Raw genomic sequence first — 22360 nt, forward strand, 5'->3', positions numbered from 1 at the left:
GCATATAAAGTACAGAATAAGTATTATATATAAAGTAGCTGGCAGATGTCAGGACCATGGCATACCAAAATACATTTTTAATATACTAGAATTGCACTCAATGTAGCTAAATGCCTGTAAGGAGAGGAAAATGGAACCAAAACTGACAGGACCACAGATTTGTGTTTCCCATTTTAATACTCTGTAGGGTTGGAATGAGCTTCTCTTTTCTTCGTCTCGTTTTGTTGTTGCTGAGTGCATACAATTGGGGTTAAATGTACTTGTGAACTCCGCTATTATTTCTTTACGCAATCCTGATGAATTCTATCTGAACAGATAGAATTCTGAGTAATATAAATTCTATCTGAATGGATGAGCCGAATCCAGTTAACACTGGAGATTCAAATACTACGGTATTTAACATTTTCCTGTTAGAGAATGGATTAACAGATCAAAAATATTCATACTTATTCAAGTTAGTCCTGCCACCATCAGAAAGCTACATGAGTACCAGTAATCTACCTTTTATGTTTTACTGTAATAAGATGAAACATTATTTTAAAGAGTTTGAAGGTTAAAAAAAAAATACTGGATATAGTTACACCAAATCTGAAAGGCTATATTTGGGATGATATAACTTAAAATAGAAGTAATGGAATACAGGAAATTTACTTGGGTGTGTCTTATGTGTGAAAGGAGGCTGGGGTCCAACTGATGGGCAGTTATTTTTTCCACAGATTCTAAAACTGAGGTGCAATGAGAATGTGACTGCTGATCAGATGAAAACACTGCAAATACTACCACAGGTGTTTTAAATATGTGTCCCAAAATTCAGGTCACAAGGACAGCCTTTCCAATTTGCAGGTATTTCAACTGCTCTTATGTGAGCAAGTGTATGTAGCTTGTGCCCTGGCAAATAGCAGCAGGGATTAAATGCCTGAAAGTTGAGAACTGTGAAGAAGTATACCTCATGGTGACATTTCTGGTCTTGTCTCCAAATGCAAAATTTATTTAGACCCCAAAGAATCCTTGATAAATCATATTAAGCCAGAATTCCACATTATACAAGGATATCATGTTACTTCTATTTCTCCAAATTAAAGTATGCTCAACAGTCCCCAATGAGAATGGAAATTATGGATCTTCTATATATAGCACTAAAAACTCATACTTGAAAATAAAGAACTGCTCTGAAGAGGGACTAATATAGCTTAACAAAGTTGTAAATTTAGATCTAAAAAATTCAATTCACATTTTTCTTGTTGAAATTAGCTTTCAATGAAATTTCAAAACTATAGGGAATATGGAAAATTATAATTTAAGCCAATGCAGAATGTTTTAATAAAAATTCATTAGTGATGTTACATAATTATATTTTGGTAATGAGACCAATAAAAGTTCATATTGAGAAAAAAAGGTTCAAATACCTTAAGAGCTTTGAATTGTTTTGTATTTTCTCCAATTGATCTATTTCTTTGGATAATCTAGCAATTTCTTCTTCCAGATGTCTTTGCGTAATATCAACTTGTTGGCACAGGCGAGCAAAAGTGGTTGCCATTTCCCTTAAAATAAAAATATAATTATCAGCAGTCACAAATGTCTTTTAAAATGAATAAGCTCTAAAATTGAAAGCTTAAATACAAAGGAGATCACAAGTTTAACAAGTACCTAAAATACAAGTATTAAAGAACACAGCTAAGAATCGTTCTTGTAACTTGTAAACTTAATGGGACTGAGCTTAATTTCATCTAGCTTCAAGATGAATGCCCAAAAGGCAATGTTACCTCTGCTATATGACTGTGAATACGAATAAGCTATAAAAAGGCAAAAGATATGTATGTCTTCAGAAACACAATAAGCCTTACTCTTGTCCCCTGCCTATATAAATAGAAAATTACTGAAAACAGGAAAGAGAATTTCATGAACTTCTGTGACTTAGGCAAAATACTTTAAATCATAGCAACATTTAACCATGCTTCTAGAACCAGAATTATATTTATCGTGTGCTAGTTAATACATTAGATCTGGCAAACATTATATGGCTATATACCTAACAGGAGTGTACCTCTGGAATGATTAACAGACTTACTAGTTTTTCTCTACAACAATCCTCCTTTGCATATTCATCCTTCCCATGGACTTTTTTCTCTCCATGCCACCAAATACCAGTATTAGACAAATGAAAAATCTTTCATTTTAGTATTTTATTAAATTAATATTTAGCTAGTATTATTTTAACCAGTTATTTAAGGTTGCCTCCATTAGAGAGCAAAGTGCTCTTAAGAAAGAGGATCAAGTTATCTTTACTTTTTAATTTCTCTTAACCTCTAGCAGTTATTATCACATGGTAGGCAATAAAAGTTTGATTATCCAGTGAATGGAGAACTTCATTAACTTTGCTTTTAGGTATGTGAACCTCAGGTGATTTCTTTTGGAGGTCCAGGTATCTTCATTAAAGGAAAGATCTTCCTTAATATAAATAAAGACAATTATATAAAACAGAAGCACAATAAATATCTGGCAAATGAATGAGTGAATGAAGTAATTCAGTGGTCCAAATCTGTGCCCTATTGTTTCCATTCTCTACAGTCCTCACTGTTAGTACAGGCTTTGGCTTTGATCTTGTGTCTGAAGGTTTCATCTTGCAAGTCTTGTCTCCTTAGTCTAAACCATTCTATTCTACACCACACCATTGCAAAGTTCTAGATCTAAATGTTAATGATGTCACTCCTAGGATTCCTAATTATCCAAACCCATCCTATTGGTAGGTTTATACTTGAATGTACCCCCCGTATACATGTATCCATCAAACTGAAATTTTCTCCTTATGTTTCTGAACACATTTCTTTTGCTCCTACCATCTTGCCTTTGTTTTGGGCCATCTTCTCTGCCTAGATTGTCCTATATTGCACATTCACGTCTCATGAGGTTACCCCCTCCTCTCAGAAACCTTTATTGATCCACTCTCTCTCATGACTTAAGATTCTAGAGCCTTGTATTTTGAGGCTTTCATATTGATATCAATATTTGCCTTTTATTATAATTACGTATATTACATATGTTACTTCTATTAAAAACTGCAATTATCTTTAGCTCAGAGAACTTTTTAATTCAGCTGTCAGGAGAATTCAAATAGAGTATTATGCATTGACTAAACTGAAGTTCTATATATTTTTACTAAACCAATGAAACAAATACTTACGATACATAAAAGAAAAACTCAGTGGACCCAGGTATTTATTATAATAATAAAATTCTCCTGAGTTCTAAAAAATTATTCCTTTAAACTTGACAGTAAAAATAAATTACATTCACTGTCATTCTAAGCCCATGTGTTCGGTATCATTCTATTTTTTCACCTTAGTGATTACAAAATCTGTTTTCATTGTGATAATTCTTTGAATGTACTCTTATTTGCGTATTTTCTGCATGTATGTTATGCCCCAGTAAAGCTTTTTTTTATACAGAGAAATCTTTCAACTTACTGCTGTACTTGATGGCTGCAGTTTGCACTTGTGAAGCTAACGATCATCTGCAGTTTTTCAGTTGCATAGTTGACAAACTGCTGTTTAAAGGCTCTTTCCTTGGCACGAGTGGTCCAGGTCAGCCTTTCATAAAGATACAGTGCTCCATACATACTTAATGAAACAGATATGAGTTTCCATCCTACAGTTTTCCAAATCTGTAACATAAATTCACAGGTTACTTTGAGAAAGGAAAAAAAAAAAAAACACCACTAGGGAGAATGTACTAAAAGGCATTTTAGGAAATTAATCAGCCCCCTACAGATCTTCATGTCACATTCATTTTTTAAAAACGTACATCCCTTGTCCACAAGAAATATGAAGGTACTGGAAATCAATCAAGCTGAAAAAAGAGTGGGGGTGTGAATATCAGGCAAGAACTTTTATAACCTGCCAGACATTTGGTAAACTAACTGTATGTCAAAAATGAATGTTAATTTTTTTTTGGCCTAAAGTTTCAAAAACCAAAACTATGTTCTTAATTATAAGACAAATTTCCTACTATAGAAAATACAAGTAAAAAATTATCTTTAGCCAGATTCTGGGAAAAAGATGGCAGTGTGAGAAGTGAGGCAGAAACCTCCTCCCTAAACCACATATAACACAAAAATAAAGCAAATACAACTATTCTTGAAAGAGCAACCAAAATGAAGACTGCAACAGATGGCTTCCATCTGGAGAAGAGAAGACCTCACAGAAAAGTGTAAAGGCAGAACCCAAGCCTTCCCCCTACCCCAGTTCACCAGCAGGAGGAGGAGAAATGGAGCAGGGAGGGAGTAGAAGCCCAGGACCACAAAATACCCAAACTTGGGTATCTGCTCCAGCAGCATGAACCCACATTGCATGGTGTTGGAGACTGGACGGGTTGGAAAGCACAGATGGGTGGAATACTCGGAGAGACAGATTCCAACCAGTTGTGGAAGAACAGGTACACATGACCGGCTGCTCCGGGATGAAAGAAAGGCAAGCGCTTTGAAGAACTTCCCAACAGCAAGAGGGCTGCTAAAGGGGCAGGGATTGCACAGAGCTTGCTGCTCAGGAGAAAGGACAGGTAGACAAAACCATTCCTGTACACACAGCCCAGTAGGTTGGGTACTTTCAGGAGTTTCAGATGCTCCATACCCCTGGCTGGTGACACACGCCGAGGTGCCCCACTGCTATACACAGCCTGCTGCTCCCAGCACTGTGCCAGGCCAGCCAGAGGTTTGCCCGCCTATGGCAGCTACAGGGGCCTAATGCAGAAGCTCCTCCCTGTGCATTCAGCCAATTGACCCTGGCAGTGGAGGCAGACAGTGCACCTGGGAAAAAAGAAACAGCTCTTTCCTCCCAGCAGGCACCAGTGCCACTTAACTGCGACCCTTGCCATTGCTCCAGGGGCTGAGCAGCTTGAGAGAGTAGAGCCTCTGGGCACTAGAAGGTGCCACCTACACAAAGTTATTATTCCATATTATACATTACAAATATGAAATGTCAAAAAAACCTGGTACAAACCAAAATTCCACAAACACCAGAAGTAGGGCCAAGTAAAACAGAAATCACCTATCTTCCTGATAAAGATTTCAACATAAAAATCATTAACATGCTCATGGAGCTAAAGAAAAATATTCAAGACCACAAGGAGGACTTCAAGAAAGAGATAGAAACTTTGAAAACTACAGTATCCACAATGAATGGTGGGATTTAAAAGCAGATTAAATGAGGCAGAGGAGACAGTAAATGAAATAGAAATCAGAGAACAGGAAAACAGAGAAGGTAAAGCACAGAAAAAAAGGATCTCTAGGAATGAAAGATTAACAGAACTGTGTGACCAATCCAAATGGAACAATATTTGCATTATAAGCATCCCAGTAAAAGAAAGGAGAAAAAGGGACAGAAAGTGTCTGAGGAAATAAATGCTGAAAACTTCCCCAATCAGGAGAAGGAAATAGTCTCAGGCCATGGAAGTGCACAGATCTCCCAATACACGGGACCCAAGGAAGACAACACCAAGACATATAATAATTAAAATGGCAAAGATCAAGGACAAGGACAGAGTATTAAATGCAGCCAAAGAGAGAAAAAAGATCACATACAAAGGAAAAGCATCAGGCTATCATCAGACTTCTCAGCAGAAACCTTATAGGCTAGAAGGGAGTGGCATGAGATATTTAATGCAATGAAAAAGAAAGGCCTCAAACCAAGAATACTCTACCTGCCAAGATATTATCAATTAAATTTGAAGGAGGCATTAAACAATATCTAGATAAGCAAAAGTTGAGGGAATTTACCACCCAAAACTGTCTCCACAGTGTATCTTGGAGGGACTACTCTAGATGGAAGTGCTCCTAAGGCTAGGTAGCTGTTACCAGAGAAAATAAAACCATAGTAAAGGAAGATGACCAATTAATTATTAAGCAAATGCAAAATTAAATCACCTACCCCAAAAATAACTCAAGAGATACACAAAGAGTACAGAATATGTCATCTAACATATAGAGTGGAGGAGGAAGAAAAAGAAGGGAAAAAAAGAACCTTTAGATTGTGTTTCTAATAGTCTAAAACACAAGTTAGACTGTTAAGATAGTAAGGGAGCTGCCCTTGAACCTTTGGTAACCATGAATCTAAAGCCTTGTAAAGCCTGCAATGGCAATAAGTATCTATCAATAATCACCCTAAATGTAAATGCACCACTGAGTGCACCAATCAAAAGACAGAGTTACAGAACAGAGAAAAAAACAAGACCTGTCTATATGCTGCCTACAGGAGACTCACTTCAAACACCAAGACATACACAGACTAAAAGTCAGGGGACAGAGAAAGATGTTTCATACAAATAGGGAGAAAAAAGCAGGAGTTGCAGTACTCCTATAAGACAAAATAGACTTCAAAACAAAGAAAGTAACAAGAGACAAGGAAGGATATTACATAATGATAAAGGGGTCACTGAAACCAGAGGCTATAACCATTATATATCTCTATGCACCCAACACAGGAGCACCTACATATGTGAAACAAATACTAACAGAATTAAAGCGGGAAACAGAATGCAATGCATTCATTTTAGGAGACTTCAGCAAACCAATCACTCCAAAGGGCAGATCAACAAGTCAGAAAATAAGTAAGGAGAGAGAGGCACTGAGCAACACATTAGAACTGATGGACCTAGCAGACATCTACAGAACAGTCCACCCAAAAGCAATAGGACACACATTCTTCTCAAAGGCACATGGAATATTTTCCCGAATATAGATAACACTAGGTCACAAAAAGAGCCTCAGTAAATTCAGAAGGATTGAAATTGTACCAACCAGCTTCTTAGACAACAAAGGTATGAAACTAGAAATAAATTATGCAAAAAAAACAAAAAGCCCACAAACACATGGAGGCTTAACAACATGCTCCTAAATAATCAATGGATCAATGACCAAATAAAAACAGAGATCAAGTAATATATGGAGACAAAAGAACAACTCAACACCACAACAAGAAAGTATACAGCAATACTGGCTTACTCAAGAAAGAAGAACAATCCCAAATGAACAGTCTAAATTCACAATTAATGAAACTAGAAAAAGAACAAATGAGGCCCAAAGTCAGTAGAAGGACACGATTAAGATCAGAGCATAAATAAATAAAATTGAGAAGAATAAAACAAGACAAAGAATCAATGAAACCAGGAGCTGGTTCTTTGAGAAAATAAACAAAATAGATAAACCCCTAGCCAGACTTATCAAGAAAAAAAAGAGTCTGCACACATAAACAGAATCAGAAATGAGAAAGGAAAACTCACTATGGACACCACAGAAATACAAAGAATTATGAGAGAATACTATGAAAAATTATATGCTAACAAACTGGATAACCTAGAAGAAATGGACAACTTTCTAGAAAAATACAACCTTCTAAGACTGATCCAGGAAGAAACAGAACATCTGAACAACCAATTCCCAGCAACAAAATTGAACCAGTAATCAAAAGACTACCTAAGAATAAAACCCCTGAACCAGCTGGCTTCACTGTGGAATTTTTGTCAAACATTTAAAGAAGACCTAATAACTCTTATCTCTTTAAAGTTTTCCAGAAAGTAGAAGAGAAGGCAAGTGAAGCTAGCATCACTCTAATACCAAAACCAGGCAAAGACACAACAAGAAAAAGAAAACTATAGACCAGTATCCCTGATGAACATAATTGCAAAAATACTCAACAAAACACTAGCAAACTAAATTCAAAAATACATCAAAAAAGATCATCCATCATGATTAAGTAGGATTTATTCCAGGGATGCAAGGATGGTACAATATCCGAAAATCCATCAACACCATACACATCAACAAAAAGGACAAAAATCACATGATCATCTCAATAAGTACTGACAAAGCATTTTGAGAAAATTCAACACCCATTCATGATAAAAACTCTCAACAACATGTATATAGAGGGCAAGCACTCAACATAATAAAGGCCATATATGACAAACCAACAGCCAACATCATACTTAGCAGTGAAAAGCTGAAAGCTTTTCCTCTAAGGGTGGGGAACAAGACAGGATGCCCACTCTCCCACTTTTATTCAACATAGTACTGGAGGTCCTAGCTAAGGCAATCAGACAACACAAAGAAATAAAAGGCATCCAGATTGGCAAGGACAAGTTAAAACTTTCACTGTTTGTAGATGACATGGTACTGTACATAAAAAAAACCTAAAGAATCCACCCCAAAACTACCAGAATAACTGAATTCAGCAAAGTTGCAGGATACAAAATTAATACACAGAAATCTGTTGCATTCCTAAATACTAAGGATGAACTAGCAAAAAGAGAAATCAGGAGAACCATTGCATTTATGATTGCATCAAAAAGAATAAATACCTAGGAATAAGCCTAACCAAGAAGGTGAAAGACGTGTACCCTGAAAACTACAAGACACTCAAGAGAGAAATTAAAGAATACACCAATAAATGGAAATACATCCCATGCTCATGCATAGGAAGAATTAACATTTGTATTGTCAAAATGGCCATCCTGCCTAAAGCAATCTCCAGTTTCAATGCAATCCCTATCAATCTATCAACAGCATTCTTCAACAAACTGAAGAAATCATTCTAAAATTCATATGGAACCACAAAAGACCCCGAATAGCCAAACCAATCCTGAGAAGGAAGAATAAAAATAAAAGCTGGGGGGATTACACACCCTAACTTCAAGCTCTACTTCAAAGCCACAGTAATCAAGGTAAGTTGGTACTGGCATCAGAACAGACCCACTGATCAATTGAACAGAACAGAGAGCCCAGATATAAACCAACACATGGTTGTACAATGGGGAAACGACAGCCTCTTCAACAACTGGTATTGGCAAAACTGGACAGCTACATGCAAGAGAATGAAACTGGATTACTCTCTTAACTCCATACACAAAAGTAAACTCAAAATGGATCAAAGACTTGAATGTAAGTCATGAAACCATAAAACTCTTAAAAGAAAACACAGGCAAAACTCTCTTGAATATAAACATGAGCAACTTTTTCCTGAACACATCTCTTTGGGCAAGGGAAACAAAAGCAAAAATGAACAAGTGAGGCTATATCAAACTTTTGTACAGCAAAGGACACCATCAGTACAGCAAAAAGGCATCCTACAGTATGGGAGAATATAGTCTTAAATGACATATCTGATAAGGGGTTAACGCCCAAAATATATAAAGAACTCACACGCCTCAACAACCAAAAAGCAAATAACCTGATTAAAAAATGGGCAGAGGATATGAACAGACTCTTGTCCAGAGAAGAAATTCAGATGGCCAACAGGCACATGAAAAGATCCTCCACATTTCTAATTATCAGGGAAATGCAAATTAAAATCACAATGAGATATCACCTCACACCAGTTAGGATGGCCAACACAGAAAAGACTAAGAACAACAAATGCTGGTGAGGATGCAGAGAAAGGGGAACCCTCCTACATTGCTGGTGGGAATGTAAACTAGTTCAACCATTGTGGAAAGCAGTATTGAGGTTCCTCAAAAAACTAAAAATAGAAATACCATTTGACTCAGGAATTCCACTCCTAGGAATTTACCCAAAGAAAACAAGATCCCTGATTCAAGAAGATAATATGCACCCCTATGTTTATTGCAGCACTATTTACAATAGCTAAGATATGGAAGCAACGTAAGTGTCCATCGGTAGATGAATGGATAAAGAGGTGGTACATATACACAGTGAAATATTAGCCATAAGAAGAAAACAAATCCTACCATTTGCAGCAACATGGATGGAGCTGGAAGTTGTTATGCTCAGTGAAATAAGCCAGGTGGAGAAAGACAAGTACCAAATGAGTTCACTCATTTGTGGAGTACAACAACAAAGCAAAACTGAAGGAACAGAACAGCAGAAGACTCACAAACTCCAAGAAGGGACTGAGGGAGAAGGGGATTAAGGGGTATTATGATTAGCACACATAATGTAGGGGGGTCACCGGGAAGGCAAGATAGCACAGAGAAGGCAAATAGTGACTCTATAGTATCTTATTGCACTGACAGTGACTCCAATGGGGTGTGTATGGGGGGGAAACTTGATTATATGGGTGAATGTAGTGACCACAATTTTGCTCATGTGAAACCTTCATAAGATTGAATATCGATGATACCTTAATAAAAAATAAAAATTAAAATAAAATAAAAATAAAAGCACCCCAGAGAGCTCCTGATGCCCTTCCAGCAAGTGAAGACACTTCATATAAATAGCAGGAAAAGATCTTAAAGTAGGAAGTGGACTCTCACCAGATATCAACTCTGCTACCACCTTGATACTGGATTTCCCAGCCTTTAGAGCTGTGGGAAATAAATTTCTTTGTTTATTAAAAAAAAAAAAAAAGAAAAATTTTAAACTTTAAGGTGGATCCCTTTAGTACTCAAAGAAGGCTATATAGGTAACTGGGTCGTTCTTGTTGCTCTAATGTACAAACATCCTTTGTGTGCTGTGATGTGAAAATAGCAAGTATTATTTTAAGGATCAGCTAGTGGTGGTATATTGTGGTCATCACTTTACAATATATCAATATATCAAACACCTGTTGAACACCTAAAACAAATACAGTGGTGTATGTCAATTATATTTCAATGTAAAATAAATATTTTAAAAAATTTAAGGTTATCCTTGTGAAACTTCTTAATTCTAATTTTACCCTACCACCTTTCATGTCATTTTATAGATCCTGGAAGTAGAAGTAAATAAACCTTTCTTTTTGTGATCTAGAAGACAGCTTTGCAAAAATTTCAACTTTAATTATACTAAAAAGTACTGTTTCTTACCACTCCTCCAACAATGATGACACCCATAGATGTTCTAGATGTGAGAGAAGCTAATCCTGTTATTAAGGTAACTGTAAGTTCTTCCTGTGATGCATTATCTGGTGTTGCTGGATTGGTAGGAACAGTGGGAGTAGAAGCTAAAGATCTGGGGACCTAATAATATAGGGGGGAAAAACATTATTACAATTAAAAACTATAGATGGAATAGTCACACTTAAAAGAATCTATTGTATTTCTTTTAAAATTATAGTAGTAAACCTATGAAAAGAATGACTACAATTAATGAAATATCATAAATGTATGAAGAAAATAAAAGTGGTCTGGTCTGAAAATTATTTTCTATAAAATGAGCCAACAATAGAATAACAATGAATTTTCACAATATCCAATGAGTCTACCTGTAACAGTAGGTCCTCAACTTTCAAGAGTGAAAAAAAACAGAATGTTAACAGGCAAGAGAGGGCTCAAAATGCACAGGTGAATGTAATTTATTTTATTTTCAACCCAGATTTACAAGTTTAAATGCTTAATTTTTGAGAACTCAAGAGTATTTTATTTTTATAATAAATGCTTGGGTGCCCTGAGTTTTTCTTTTATGTATCTTAAATATTTGTGAATCTTTTGTTTCTTAAATATTTGAGAATTTAAAAAATTCTCACATCAGAAATACAATCCTTAAAAAAAATGGAATTTAAAATTAAAACCTTTTATACTTCAAAATACACTGTAAGAAAATTGAAGGACAAAAAACTAAAAGGACTAGAAAAGCATATTTAGAAATCATACATATGATAAAGGACTTCTATCTAGAATATATAAAGAACTCATAAGTCAACAAGAAGCCAAATAACCCAATTAAAAAATGGGCAAATGATCTGAAAAGGCATTTCACAAAAGAAGATACATGAATGGCTTATATAAGTGCATGAAAAGATGTTCAAAATCATTAATCATTAGGGAAATGTAAATCACAACTATGATATCTCACTTCACATCTACTAGAATGAAAACGACAGATAATAACAGGTCTTGATGAGAATGCTGAGAAACAGGACCTTAATACATTGCTGGTGGGAATGTAAAATGATGCAGCGCTTTGGAAAACAGTTTGGCCGTTCCTCAGAAAGTTAAGTATGGAGCTACTGTATGGCCCAGCTATTTCATTTTTAAGTATATACTTAAGAGAAATAAAAACATGTCCACATAGAAACAGTACATATGTGTATAGACAAAAAATTATTCATAATAGCCAACAAACAACTTAAATATCAATCAACTGATGAATGGATAAATAAAATTTGTAATAATGGATTATGGTTCAGTCATAAAAGGGAATGGAGTACTGATATACATTACAACATTCATGTACCATGAAATACTAGGTACCATTGAAAATATTATGCTAAGTGAAGGAGCAGTCACAAAAGGCCTCATTTTGTATGATTCCTTTTAAAGAAAATGTTCAGAAAGAGCAAAATAATAGCTACAAAGAGCTGACTAACAGTAAAGCTGGAGGTCAGAATGATGACTGCAAATGGTCACCAGGATACTTTTTGAGGTGACAAGAGATGTTCTAAGACTGGATTGTTGTGATGGTTTTACCATGCCATACATTTTCTGAACAACTACTGTATTGATAAATTCAAAATATTTTTTAAATGCTTGCATTTATTCCTATTTATTTCAAGTCAAAACTTCAATTTCATTCAAGCACAAAAACTTTTAAGGTTAAAAACATAAAAACCAGTTTCAAAAATGAATGTAGAACAACCAATAACAGCACTGAATGAAACTCTGGGATTGGTTTTCCCTTATGAATAATAGTATACCTTATTCAGAAATGGCTTGGTAAGATATGTAAGTGTGCAAATGTAATAGTTCTATTAGAGAAAAATCACATAAGCAAAATAAAGAAGGACAGTCTCAACTGGTGGAAACAAAGACACATACCTGTGGAGTACAGCAATTACCATTAATGAAAAGCCAATTCAAAAAAAAAAATTACCTGAAAGATAGGCTCTGATAATCCTAGAAGCACCCTCTGAGCGTTTGTGGGGCCCAAGAAACGATGGACAAGGGAAGACCAGCCCAGGGAAAAACGAAATACAATATCCTCTTGAAAATCTGAACATAACTTGTGGCAATTTAGGTCATAACTAAGATCAAATTTCCTGCAAGGAATCAGTGTATGTAGTTTATTCTGTATACCAGCTGGAAGTAACGGCTTCAAATTTTCTAGAAAGAACAAAATTACGACATTTAAGAAAAAACAGTAAAAAATTGTTTCACATTTTACAAAATCCTTGAAGGAAAACAATAATCCTTTCTTTACTAATGAGATAAAGAAAAAACTACATGTGAACCTGTAGACATAAATATTACCAATAATTTCCTGCTGGGATTGAAGCATTGAAGCATTGACTTCGTTGGTACACCGATCAGCCAAATTTCTTCCCATACCATCTTCTATGTGCTTATTCAACTCCTGTTAACAGTGGTAAATGCCCGTATTATTTTTTTCTAGAGCATATAGAGACTTCAAAAACTTTTTAAAACCTTTAAAACTATAATAAATGCTAAAATGATCTTATTCTAAGAGGGTAATTTTTCTGTGTGCTTTATATACAATATAGTTTACTGAACTGCAAGATAGTTTATTGCAAGAGTGCACAGGATATGTAACAGTTAAATCGTGTACTGCCATGAAGACACTAAAATGGCCAAACCACTAAGTAAGAGTATAGAATAAGGTGAGGAAACTGTACCTGAATAACTCTTAACTACAATTTAACTTACATTTTTATATACTTTCAATACACTTGGAGTAGGATGAAACTCAGAACAAAATTCATCAACCAAAACAGAGAGTCGACAAATTTCATCTGTCATTGCACATGAAACCTGAAAATATGAAAAAAAAATTAAACAAGATTACCAACTATTCAAAATATCAAACTGAAAAATAAAAACATAACAAAATATTCCTTTAAGGTAACAGGAATAATATTTTTAGCAGTATCAAGAATATTTCCATTCCCAGATTATTTTTTATCATAGTTATTGCCACCCACCTTGTTTGCCACCTCCTCTGTAACCTCTCTGATTTTTTTCTTAACATCCAGTGTTAAAAGGTTCATCTGGTTTTGGATAAAGTCCAGTCTATCAATTTGGTCTTCCCTCTCTTCCATTGAATAAACCCTAAATAGTATGAAGCATAATTAATATTCAGGATATACTAAAGTCCCAAAGCAATCAAGCCAGGGCACTCACTTATGTACTGAGCCATCTGTTAGCATGATATGAGGAAAAAAACCTCAAATTTTAACTTCAAGAAGGAGTCAAAGTATTTCACTTATAAGGTATTTTACAGATAATTGGTTATATTATAAACTACTTTGTCTCTCTGCCCACAAAGGATTAATAAGAATTCTCCAAATACTTCATAGATAGAAACAGTCAAAACAGAACTTAATATTGACTTTATTTAATCAACAGGAGTCTGCGAAGGGCAGCCTGCAAGCCAAATCCAAATCCAGCCAGCTGCTAGTTTTTGTTAGTTTTCTTGGAATATAGCCATGCTCGCCCATTCATGTACCTATTGTCTATATGGCTGCTTTTGCTTTAAAACTGCAGAACTGACTGGTTACAAAAGAGACGGTATGACTCACAAAGCCTAGGATTTTTACCATCTCACCTTTATAGAAAATCTATCAACTCCTGGATGATACAGGATAACAAAAATACCCTAATAAAGACCTCAAACTCTTGCTAAAAGATTTCCAAGACATTACGATAATACAAACCATCCTTTAATCACATCTTCTTTGTGCCATGTCTAGTTCAATGTCCTGTATTTTTAAAAATCAATAATATTAAAGTCAATCCAGTTACCAAATAGTCACTTTAGCTACTGTACTAAAGCAACTGAGTTGGAAGAGACATGAATGGCAACACAATCCCATTAAACAGAAACAGTGCATAAGGCCTGAGATCAGACTCTGAGTTCTTATCCTGTGTTGAATATGCGGGAAGCTGTCTAATTTTGTACATAATGCATTCCTGTCAAAGTGTCAAAATTAGGCAATAGATTTAGATGAAATATGAGAATTTTGTTCCCAGCAAGATCAAATACATTTAAGAGTCCCCAATTTTTGTCATCTTGGACTTACTCTCTGATGTTTTATATCTTTCCTTTGACTGCCTCAAGCCCACTAAATGTTCAGTTGAGGCTTAACAATTCATTTGTCACATCAAGTGCACCAAGTTTGTAAGAAGGACCCTTTTCTTCAATAGTGTTGGCACTTTCATGTATTCATTTTCACCTCTGTAAGGTAATAAATGAAATAACATAGCGCTGTACACTATGACATACAGGGTAGTGCTTACCAACCTGACTTTTTGGCTGGCAGGTACTGGCATAAAAGAGTGATTTCAAGGTACCAATAAATGAATATATAAAAGACGAGTCATTGGTTGAGAAAGAGTCACCTGTTTTGGACTTCTTCAAAAAATTCTCCATGAAGAAATGGTTCTTCTACCACTTTAAAGATATTTCAGAGCCACTAAATATTTTAAAATCGGAACTCATAGACAAGAATACTGAGATCCAAGGAATGTAAATGGTATGTTCAAGGCTGAAGAATAGTTTCAAATACTCATTTAAAAACATGCAAGTGGGCATCAGTTAAACCCACAAGTTTGATTTTAACTGTGAAAGGTGTAACAATTTAAAACCTTAGTCTAAGGATTTCATACCGACATTAAAAAAACTAACATTTTAATTTCACAATAAAATGAATTCATACCTTTTCTCTGCTGCTGCCACGTTTACTGAATCCATTATGTTTTTCACAGTATCTAGTATCTGTTTAGCTCTGATAGTGTGCTGTTCAAACTTTGTTTTCACTGCTGACTGCGAGATACACTCCTGCGAGGGGCCCAAGCCATAACACATTACTGTAATTCCATCCCAACATTTTCAGGAATTTAAGCACAAAAACTTGCTGTAACTTTAACCAAAACAGAAATAAGGATAGAAAATAAATGCATGATGACAGAACTTAAAATTACGAAGGTCAAAAAAAATTACAACGATTCAAAAGTAAAAAGCAAGTTTTACTTTTACAGCAAGTTCAGATCTTTGTGTAATTTTACACAGTAATGTGTAATGGTGTTATGACTATTTTCAAAAGTAAATAAGCAGGGTACAAATTTCAATATTAAAAAAGTTGTCCCTATTAGTGTTACCAGTTTTACTTGGATTGCCTTTAATCTATTCCTAGTCCATCTGCCTTCATTTTTCTCATACTTGGAATAGTTCTTCATCAGAAGAACTAATGAAGTTCTTAACTGAGTCATCAATTAGAATTCTACCTTACTAGAAAAAATTAGTTGAATGATATGATTCACATAAAGCTATTAAAAAGGACTTCTACAGATGAAAATTTGAACAATTTGAAAAATACTCTTTAACAACCTAAGTAATATTTGAATTGTTTACAGAAAAGTATCTACAGCTACTTAAAGATAATCCTACTGTCTATAATGTGTGCATACAGGGCCAAAGGATGGACTGTTTTCATTCATTTTACCTTCAAGCTAATTGCAGCTCATAACACATTAATAGTGGTACAAATCAATTACTTTTCATGACGAGTGGTGTTCAAATAGCAAGGAATACATCAGAATGCATCACATACAGTGATGATACCTTTATCTTGTGAAATTTTGTTTCAGTTTCAATATATATGCATACTAGTTGTTATTTGAAATATTTACTATGATTCATCACTGAAAGTGTGCAAAATTACCAAATTAAAATTGGCCTTCATTTTTACTTCACAGTAAGTAAAATTCTGTACTAACATAACATTTGAAAATGACTACAAGTATTTACAGAGAAATGCTATTTGGTCTTTGAACAATCAAGAAATGCTCATCTGGGTCATCAATAGTTATAATAGATGCTCTATAAGAGGCCATGTTAATTTTCTATGATAAATTTTTAAAAATCAGGGATATGCCCCAACTTTCCAATAGTTCCATGATTTCATATTCTTGAATCTCTATATACAAACTGTGGTAATTACCTTCTTAAGTAATTACTATCCTTGGTCAAAATGAACAGCTTTCAAGCTTTAAAGGTATTCATATAATACTCTAGTATTTGTTATCAAGATTTGTTATATTAAAATTATTAGCATATTACACATACAATGTACTGCTTTAACCTATACTTAGCCTTCAAGTCTCTGAAATGATTATTTGTTGACGTCACTAAGAAGACTTTTAAAAATCTCATTTGCCATTTTAGCTGCCCTCTTTTCAGTATTTTGAGGTATAGGAAACAAAAGATTCATTTCTTTAGCTATAATATACTCATTTAGTTAACAGTTTATAAAATCTTAACTCAGAGCCCATTGCTCTGTCATTGTATAGCTCATTTTCCTCTTGTTTAAGCCCATTTATACACTTAAATATCATCAATCCTGAAGAGATTAGTAGCAGAAAGTTACACTATTCCCATTTTGTACAAGCCTAAGCAAAACCACCAATAACTACACAATAGTAACTAAACATTTAAAGTGTAAACTATTTTTTAACAACCAAAACAAAGCTTTGATTTTACCTTAAATAACTGTCTTATAAATTGCCAAATTAACCTCTACAAAAACAATAATAAAAGCAGAAAAAAAATTTTTAAAGAAAAAAATGTTAGAAGAAATTCTATATTCCTCGATGAAGTAGATCTAGATATCAGCAATGAAGACCCAAAATTTGTAGATAACAGCACAGTATTAGAGCTAGACTACGAAGAAAAGATCTGCAAAAGTTATTAGGCAATATAAAAGTTACTCCTTGATTAAAAATACACAATGGTGAGTCAGAATAAATAAGAAAATAGGCAACTTTCTAATTAAAAGCAGCCCACACAGATGTTCCACTGATCAGAAAATACCAAGAATCAACCTGTAAAAGAAATGCCCCGCTCTGAAATAATACAAGAAATGCTAACTTAAATAAAACTTCTTTAACAATTCTCAGAGTTTGAATTGTTTCTCAGAGCCCTTAATACACTAATGAATTGTTTCTCAGAGCCCTTAATACACTAATATGCTTATAAATCTCCATGAGGGACATACACAGTTTGAAACATTCTCAAGACTTATTTTGATCAGGAACTCTAATTTTTCAAGGAGAAGTCTAAATACTACACCAAATCAAATTAAGTACCATTTTGTCAGAGTATCCTTACAGGCTGTTTTAAAACTTATTAAAGACTTAGAACCAAAACAATAATCACATCTCAGTTAATATGTAAGTAAATCATGAAATGATCTTATCAAGTCCCCTGACACCCAACCCCAAACACCCAGTAACAGACTACTCATCATTCCTAACTTATTTTGAAACTTTTCAAACTGACAGGGATGTGCAAGAAAGAACATCAAAGTACAATATACCTTTCAAATAAATATACCAAATATTAATAATCAGCCTCATTTGTTTACCTGCTCTCCATACAGATGTGGCTACATAGAGATATACACATATATACAAACAGTTGACTCTTGAACAACATGTGGCTGATCTGTGCAGGTCCACTTAAATGCAGACTTTTTTTTCAATAAATTTACTGTGATATTTTTTGGAGATTTGTGACGATTTGAAAAGACATTTTATTTTCTCTGGCTTGCTTTATTCTAAAAATAGAGGACATAATACATACAACATATAAAATGTTAACTATTTATTGGTAAGTTCCAATCAACAATAGGCCATTAATAGTTAAGTTTTTGGAAAGTCAGAAGTTATATGTGGACTTTTCAACTGTGCGCAGGTCAGCACCTAACCCCTGTGTTGCTCAGGGTTAACTCTATATTCAGAGTTCCCCCAGTGACTACAATATTCAGACAGACTTAGTAACTATTCTTTTAAATGTTTTTAGGAAAAAACTGGCAGGTCAACTTTTTTATTGTTAAGAGTTCATTTGGAAATGTAAAAATTATATATGTAAAAAAACCTTTACGAGCAAGAGCTTTTACAAATCACAGAAAATGTCAGGCTTTCAAGTTTGAAATTTTTATTTAATTAAAACAATGATACAACTAAAATGAGAATCAGCTAGAAATTATTTGAATTTACTTAAATAATCAGATGGGCAAAAAAATTCTGTCTGAATGGCAAAACTTTTGGTTATTATACAGATAACTCTTTCCAAGTTTTTTCCAAAGCTGAAATTTGTTACTTAGGGTTAATTAAGCTTTACTGATAACATAAACTGTTAACACATATTTTGTATGTTTTATGTATTAGATACTATATACTTAAAATAGCTAGAGAAAAGAATGTTCTCTCAAATTATTGCAAATCAAAAAATTTTCTATTAATTTGCTGAAAAAAGTCCACATATAAGTGGACCTGTGCAGTTCAAACTCATGTTGTTTAAGGGTCAAGTGTATAGATTCCTAGGCCCATCCTAGCCCCACTGGGGCAATCTCTAAGATAGGTCAGGAGTCTGTAGTTCTCTAAAGCACCTCATGTGATTCGCATAATCAGCCAGGTTTGGGAACCAGTGCTCTCCAGCATAGCTTTTGTTCTTCTCATTCCCACCTCTTCAAGGACATATTCCGGGAGAGCCAAACACTACCAGGCAAATATGAAAATGGCATAAGTGAGTAACACAACAGTATATGATTTGGTACGAGAAATCAACGAACAAACATCCACCCACACACAAAAAGAAAGAAAATGCCAATGAATAAGGAAAGACATGGGAAAATGGAGTTGATCTTCTCCCCAATATTTCCCCCATGTATGAAATAACTGCTAAGAGACAGAACACCGAAACTCTCGTGAAAGCAAAAAGGGAAAGAAAACAGACAACAATGGTCTTTGAGTAAATGTGACTTCCAGTATCCTATGACTTTAGAGGACATGGGCTGATACCCTGGGAGCCTCTGAACAATTAGGAAGATCTTACCAAGATAGCTGATAAACACTTTGTTTTCATCTACCTAATGGCCTTTTTCTCCCTCTCACCGAATTAAAGATAGGGGATAGTGAGCACATTTAACTTAAAAAAATTCTGCCAAGTACATTCAACACTCATGTCTTTATTACTAATAAAGCAGTTACTGCTTGAAGAGAAAAGATGGAAGTACTTTCAGTTCTGAAGTCTGTGTTCTTTCATGGGTAAAAACGGGATATGCAATCTAAGCAGAGCTAGGCTCCTCTATAAGGATATGAAGTGCCGCCTAGGTTAAATAAGGATAAAACAGTGTTTACAAAATAAACATCTAAAGAATTTTTCATTCAAATGTTGGATGTTTTTAATGTCTCTGAGTGGAACACCTACTCCAAAACATAAGGAAATACCCTCCCTCTCCAATGCTGCAAACACATTAGCTATTTCAGGTATTGTGGCAGTTCCTACCGGATTCCTAAAGCACAGGACCTGTACCTTAATTATTTTTGTATTCAACCATTTGTTCAGGACCTTTGGCATAAAATGTGGAGAATTAACAGGTGACAACACAATTTAGAAAAGTAATAAACTTCTGTCTATGTTGTATGTATCTCTATAAATTGCATGGTACAAAAAAAAATGATGATCTTCACTTTGCTCTATTATTCATTCCAACAGCAATTACATTTGTTTAATCTTTTCTCACTTTACTGAACATAGAGAATTTCACTCACTGCATACTGCATACACAAGCAATATGAAAAACAGCTTCTCATTTAAATGCATATACACAAGGACAAAAAATAAGGAAATTATAATCTTTAATTCTCAGTTCTTATGAGTCATCCATCTTGCACACTTCCTTTCTTCAAACTTCCCTTGTTTTACTTGCTGTGTCAGTAAGTATATTAAATAACAGCAAAGGTTACTGACAAAGATAAACAGTGAAAATAGAAGATTATGATCACTCTCCAACCAATGCTAGGGTCTTATATTAGCAAATACACTCACAAAATTCCTACCTCAAAGATTTGTTCAAAATTCTGAAACTCCTGTAATCTTGCCTGAAATCCTTCAGCAAGTGCCCCACCTGTAATATTTAGGTGAATATTTTAATATGTAGTATATAGCAAAATAAAATTTCTAGCATGCTGTTTTAATAACCTATATTGTCTTTGAAAGGCAATCCTTAACAAATACATACCACCTTCTGGCATCCCCTGTGCTTTGTGCTTTCTAGCACTAAGAACTTCCTTTGCAGAAACAAAGAAAATACGATTCTGTGCTTCCAAAGGATCCACAACTTTAAGCTCCTCCACCAAGAAATGTAGGCATCTTTCCATGTGCTGTCTGCGTACCTAGAGAAAAAAAGTTACTTAAAAGATTCTAGTAATTAAAGAACATTATAACTGACAGCTACAAGCCTATACTAAACTCCAGTTATAGTGATATTTTACTAATAGTTCTCATATACTTAACAAATCCAAAAATTCCAATAAATGAAATCTGATACTTGGCTGATAGGAAATCTCCTTCTCTTAAAATAATGATTCTTCCTTTGAACAATTTAAAATTCTGATGGGCCATCAAATACTGGCAACTGTTATAAAACATACTGTAGACAAACATTAGTACTTAATGGCATGGGAAAAGCTTCCTAATTCTGTATTAAGGATGTATATGCTTATACTACAAAACAAAATGATGTGTGTATATATATTTGTGTAAATTAGTATGTAGCATGCAGACAACAACCCTAAAAATGGGTGGCATTTTTATTTCTTCCTTATGCTTATTTTCCAAATTTTCTACAGTGAAGCTATTAATAACTTTGAAATAACAAATAAATGCTATAATAAATTTGCTACAATGAAGCTGTTTTTATTTTGAAATCACAACATAAACAGTATATTCTTAAAAACACAGAATTAAAGTTGAGGAGAATGCATTAGCTAAGGATTACAGTTGCAATGTAGGGTTTAAGAATAGCACTTGGGTATTAAAATTAAGATAAAGGGTTAGTGTTAGGGTTTAGTTCTTTAGCATTATGACTGATAAAAGATCTCTGTTAAGACTTAAATAGGAATGGGGAAGAACAATCTGTGAGTGATATTTCATAATTCTTGATGATTAAATGAGATACCCCTTTGAGAGTATGATTATAAAACAAGAGTTAATAATAGCAGGATATAAAGCTTCATATCAGGCAAAATTCCCATTTTGGAGGTAGTAGAAAGAAGGAAAGCAAACAGTCTAATGTGAACAGTGGTGGGATAGTGTGACTTTTAATTTTTTAATGTTTTCTCCATTTTTACAATAAGCACATGCTATTAATAAAATCAGAAAAAGTAGTACCAAACAAATTAAATACTGTTTATAGACCAAATGCCAGATACTCTATTTTCTTTAAAAGGAGATTTCTAAACCACCAAAATGACTAAAAATGAAAAGCAAAAACAAAAAATACCAAGTGTTGGTGAGGATATAAATCACCTGGAACTCTCAATCTGCTGGTGGGAATATAAATTGGTACAAGCACTTCAGAAAATTCTTGGATTGTGTTTACTAAAACAGCATTTTCTTGACCTATAAACTAGCAAT

General features: G+C 34.3%; 1 protein-coding gene across 2 annotated transcripts in view; it reads right to left on the bottom strand.

Moving 5' to 3' along the window:
• MFN1 (mitofusin 1) overlaps nucleotides 1–22360 on the bottom strand; it is a 57517-nt gene that overhangs the window by 20901 nt on the left and 14256 nt on the right. For both annotated transcript variants that reach the window (XM_073232035.1, XM_017676686.3), the window contains exons 8-17: nucleotides 20964–21117; nucleotides 20782–20849; nucleotides 15597–15718; nucleotides 13863–13989; nucleotides 13588–13692; nucleotides 13174–13276; nucleotides 12797–13026; nucleotides 10792–10944; nucleotides 3465–3661; nucleotides 1407–1541 (exon numbers count right to left, since the gene is read on the bottom strand). In XM_073232035.1, coding sequence (XP_073088136.1) covers nucleotides 1407–1541; nucleotides 3465–3661; nucleotides 10792–10944; nucleotides 12797–13026; nucleotides 13174–13276; nucleotides 13588–13692; nucleotides 13863–13989; nucleotides 15597–15718; nucleotides 20782–20849; nucleotides 20964–21117 — 1394 coding nt within the window. The remainder of the gene's footprint in view (nucleotides 1–1406; nucleotides 1542–3464; nucleotides 3662–10791; nucleotides 10945–12796; nucleotides 13027–13173; nucleotides 13277–13587; nucleotides 13693–13862; nucleotides 13990–15596; nucleotides 15719–20781; nucleotides 20850–20963; nucleotides 21118–22360) is intronic.

Source organism: Manis javanica, chromosome 3, assembly GCF_040802235.1.
Source record: "Manis javanica isolate MJ-LG chromosome 3, MJ_LKY, whole genome shotgun sequence".
Classification (NCBI taxonomy): Eukaryota; Metazoa; Chordata; class Mammalia; order Pholidota; family Manidae; genus Manis; species Manis javanica.